General features: G+C 41.3%; 1 protein-coding gene across 1 annotated transcript; it reads left to right on the top strand.

Annotated features, from left to right (window-relative positions):
* Positions 1–2,322: 2,322 nt before the first annotated feature.
* On the top strand, positions 2,323–4,729 carry LOC126991117 (uncharacterized). Its single transcript, XM_050849839.1, has 4 exons — positions 2,323–2,515; positions 3,205–3,648; positions 3,897–4,227; positions 4,591–4,729. The coding sequence occupies exons 1-4, from the start codon at positions 2,386–2,388 to the stop codon at positions 4,727–4,729; spliced, it is 1,044 nt and encodes a 347-aa protein (XP_050705796.1). The 5' UTR covers positions 2,323–2,385.
* The last annotated feature ends 320 nt before the right edge of the window (positions 4,730–5,049 follow it).

A 5,049-nucleotide genomic window follows, 5' to 3' on the forward strand; every position in this document is an offset into this window, starting at 1 on the left:
ATATGGCTCATATCATAAATAAATGTTCTCTGGTGTGTGTGTGTGTGTGTGTGTGTGTGTGTGTGTGTGTGTGCGCCATAATTCCCTGTGGCATTTTTTCCGGTGCCATTTCTTCCTGTATTCCAGGCAACCAGACGTTATACTACGAAATGTGGTCAAACCTCTTTGTGTGTGTGTGTGTGTGAGAGAGAGAGAGAGAGAGAGAGAGAGAGAGAGAGAGAGAGAGAGAGAGAGAGAGAGAGAGAGAGAGAGAGAGAGAGAGAGAGAGAGACAGACAGACAGACAGACAGACAGACAGACAGACAGACAGACAGACACACACACACACACACACACACACACACACACACACACACCTCGGATCTGCTGCACCCTTTGGCTGTCTCGACAGACAGACAGACAGACAGACACACACACACACACACACACACACACACACACACACACACACACCTCGGATCTGCTGCACCCTTTGGCTGTCTCGACAGACAGACAGACAGACACACACACACACACACACACACACACACACACACACACACACACACACACACAGAGAGAGAGAGAGAGAGAGAGAGAGAGAGAGAGAGAGAGAGAGAGAGAGAGAGAGAGAGAGAGAGAGAGAGAGAGAGAGAGTCAGGCAGGCACACACACACACACACACACACACACACACACACACACACACACACACACAGAGAGAGAGAGAGAGAGAGAGAGAGAGAGAGAGAGAGAGAGAGAGAGAGAGAGAGAGAGAGAGAGAGAGAGAGAGAGAGAGAGATGCACTCAGATTTGATCATATGTGCTGGACTCGCGACCGCTAAATGCATCACCCTTTACAACAGTAGTTCTTAATTAACGAAACATGCTGGAAAACTTTTAAATAGCATCTGACATCTCTCCTAGGCAAACGTGTACATTACTTATAGCAATGGCAGTGTACCCCTCCCTTCTTTCTCTCCACTGAGTGCGTGCACACTCAGTAGTGTTAAATATCCTGGAGTACACCTATAACATATTCATATTGTTAACCTTTTAATCCCATACACTGATGTTATTTCCGTATCACTACACTACATTGTTTTCTGTTTGGTGTCCTCACTCCAAATTCTGTTGTTTCTTTTCATAACTTAACGTATACTTTTCTCACCGTTGAATGGAGCTGGTTTTGTTATTCTCATGTTGGGACATTATGAAAAAGAATGGGCTTAGTAGCAAAACCTGGATTTAGATTAAGGGAAATCTAGTATTTTTTGTAAGTTGGATTTCTTTCAGTAACAATGCTTAGATTTTGATTCAAGGAAATATATTTTTTTCTGAAAGTTGGATTTCTTTCACTGGTGAGTCTCACTCCTGTTAGTCTGAAAGAGGGTACGAGAAATGCTATCAGACCCCGAGAGGGTACCAGCACTAAAGGTTATATATCACTATTACGGAATGTGTGTGTGTGTGTGTGTGTGTAATTCACCGTTGTCTGCTGCAGCCTCTGACGAGACAGCCAAACATTACTCTACAGAACGAGCTCAGAGCTCATTATTTCCGATCTTTGGATAAGTCTGAGACCACCACACCACCACACACCCCATCCCCTTACCCAAGGGGGACAGTAACCCCTCGCATTGTCAGCGAAAAATCCCACCTGGGTCATGCGGGTTTTGAACACGGCTCAGCGAGACGCGAAGCCGATGCTTTCCCACTGAGCTATCGAGAGGTGTGTGTGTGTGTGTGTGTGTGGGTGTGTCGGATCCAAGTACTAAATTCGTCTGTAGTCGTAAGTGTAGCATTGGAGATAGTGGGCGGAGGCGGTAGAACTGTCAAATGACCGCCTCCAAAATGGCGGATATCTGTCAAACCATGTGTTTCTGTCTCAGTGTCAGTTCTATGGAATTGAGATAGTTATATGTCCATGCCGCATGGCTATACATTCGGGTTATGGAATAGTCGTAGTAAACAAATATTTAGTTCAGCTGTGATTTGAGATAGATACTCTTTGCCGTTCTGTCAGATTGCCCCTGTATACCAAATGACCTGCACTCGGGTGTTGGGAACAAGATCACCAGAAATAAAACCCAACTATTGCTTTTCGTAATAAGTAGAGAGAGAGAGAGAGAGAGAGAGAGAGAGAGAGAGAGAGAGAGAGAGAGAGAGAGAGAGAGAGAGAGAGAGAGAGTGAGACAGAGAGTGAGACAGAGAGAGAGAGAGAGAGAAGGGGGACAGCTCACAGTTCCAGTCACGAATGCTTCTTCTAGATAGAAAACATGATTCTAAACGCGATTTCTCCCTATAATAGCCTTGATATTTATTATTCGTAATTACAGGTGTCCTGTGACTTTGAATGTCTACATCCGGCTGACGACGAAAGACAAAGTGAAAAAAGACAGACTGATGGAAAAGTATCCATGCTTTGTAACGCTAAAGGGTCTTCACAACCACTCTCTTCAGTCTGCAGAAGCCCTCAACCAACTTAGGATTCTTCCCGAAACAAAAGAAACTTTCATCAAGTATTTTGAGCAAGGTAATTGTGTTATTATATAATATATATATATATATATATATATATATATATATATATATATATATATATATATATATATATATATATATATATATATATATATATATATATATATATATATATATATATATATATATATATATATATATATATATATATATATATATATATATATACACACACACACACACAAAATCGAGTATATATATATATATATATATATATATATATATATATATATATATATATATATATATATATATATATATATATATATATATATATATATATATATATATATATATATATATATGTGTGTGTGTGTGTGTGTGTTATTCATTTGTCGGCTGCAGCCTCTGACGAGACAGCCAGACGTTACCCTACAGATACGAGCTCAGAGCTCAATATTTCCGATCTTTGGATAAGTCTGAGACCACCACACCACCACACACCCCATCCCCTTACCCAAGGGGGACAGTAACCCCTCGCATTGTCAGCGAAAAATCCCACTTGGGTTTGCGGGAATTGAACACGGCTCTGCGAGACGCAAGGCCGATCCGCTTCCACTGAGCTATCGAGAGGTGTCTGAACTATCGAGAGGTGTGTGTGTGTGTGTGTGTGTGTGTGTGTGTGTGTGTGTGTGTGTGCGCCAGTGCATAATATTGACATTTCCCTTGTACAATTTGCAGGAATGTCAGTACCTCAAGCATCAAGACATCATGTACTAAAGTTGGGGCTGTGTGATGATCTATATGGCCAGGCAAATCATGCAATCAACCCATCGGTCCGAGCTCTACATCACATGAGGCAACGATGGATCAATGAACAACATGGGGGACTTGATAACTTATCCATGGCAGATTGCATTAGCAAATATGCCGCAAACAACCCAGAAGTGACAATAATACAGGACATAGAAGAAAGTCGCTTTTCTGTGGTGCTGGTAACTCCTTTCATGAGGAGAGTGCACACTCAGTTCAGAGAGGCTGGAGAAATCGTCTTCGTGGATGGCACAGGATGTGTTGATCAGCTCAATACATCTGTGATACCCTTCCTCTGCGCTGGACCAGCAGGAGCTGCTCCTCTTGCTCTGCTGTTTACATCTTCCCTAGATGCAGCAATGCTTACGAAAGGTGAGAGCATGTTTATCAAATGTATAGCATGATGTTTCCTTGTCTATTGTTCAGCCTAACACAATTACCGAGCACCTGTATTATCCCGTTGTGTGTGTGTGTGTGTGTGTGTGTGTGTGTGTGTGTGTGTGAGAGAGAGAGAGAGAGAGAGAGAGAGAGAGAGAGAGAGAGAGAGAGAGAGAGAGAGAGAGAGAGAGAGAGAGAGAGAGATTCGTATACTTCTGTAACCGCTTTTTTTCTCATTACAGGCTTTCGTATGGTAAAACTAGCTGTCGGAGAAAATGCGTTCTATGGGACACAGTCACCAGAAACGTTCATGACCGACAACTGCAGCGCTATGAAAGGAGCCTTGGCAGCAACCTGGCCTGCAGCTCGACAGTTTTTGTGTGTTTTTCACGTACTCCAGCAAGTGTGGCGATGGCTACTAGACTCCAAACATGCCATAAAAAAGGAGGATCGCCAGGAGATGATGGCTACCGTGAAGTCACTGGTATATGCATCATCGAAGGGTGATTTCTTCAAAGCTTGGCAAGAGTTCAAAGCTAATCCTCTTTCACAGAGGTACACCAACTTCAGCAGGTATTGTTAAATTCTACTAATCTCATTCGCTACAAAAGTTTTTTTTAAAAGAAAAGCACATGAGCATATCATCATACCTCTCAACGTCATTATATTACTAATACTAATATTACTAATAAGTAGTAGTAGTAGTAGTAGTAGTAGTAGTAGTAGTAGCAGTAGTAGCGTATACTATACTATAGTAGCAGCAGGCGTCTCATTAATAACACTAACAACAACTATAATAATAATTATCATAGATACCACAAGCATCACTATCTGTTCAGAAAACTATGCAGTAGCAATTGTTACCTACAATGAACTTATACATTTTGGTGTATTGGTGTATTAAGCTATTGATATTATTCTTTCTTCGCTTTTCAGCTATCTACAATCATTAATGGATAGGAGGGAAGAGTGGGCCATTGCGTTCAGGGAAGGTGCAATGCTACGGGGTCACCATACGAACAATTTCTGCGAGGCAACCATGTGCATCATAAAGGAAGTTGTTCTTAACAGGTAAGCATTTAAGGGAGACAATTATTTTCAATATTGCATTTTGTATACGTGTGGTATTACAATTTATCCCCAGGTCAAATGACTGCTGGAAAAGCATGCACATAGCTTAAATGCAATTATTGATTTCCTAAAACAAATACATTAGTTTCATTTATGTAAGACTATCATTGAAGGAAGTATTAATGAATACATGTCGACTGTGGTTTATGAATTAGTTTGCAATGTGTGTGTGTGTGTGTGTGTGTGTGTGTGTGTGTGTGTGTGTATATCATATTTTGTTTCATTATTTCAGATGCAAGGCATACAACCCTGTGCAACTTATTG

This window comes from Eriocheir sinensis, chromosome 6 (genome assembly GCF_024679095.1).
Source record: "Eriocheir sinensis breed Jianghai 21 chromosome 6, ASM2467909v1, whole genome shotgun sequence".
In the NCBI taxonomy this organism is placed as follows: domain Eukaryota; kingdom Metazoa; phylum Arthropoda; class Malacostraca; order Decapoda; family Varunidae; genus Eriocheir; species Eriocheir sinensis.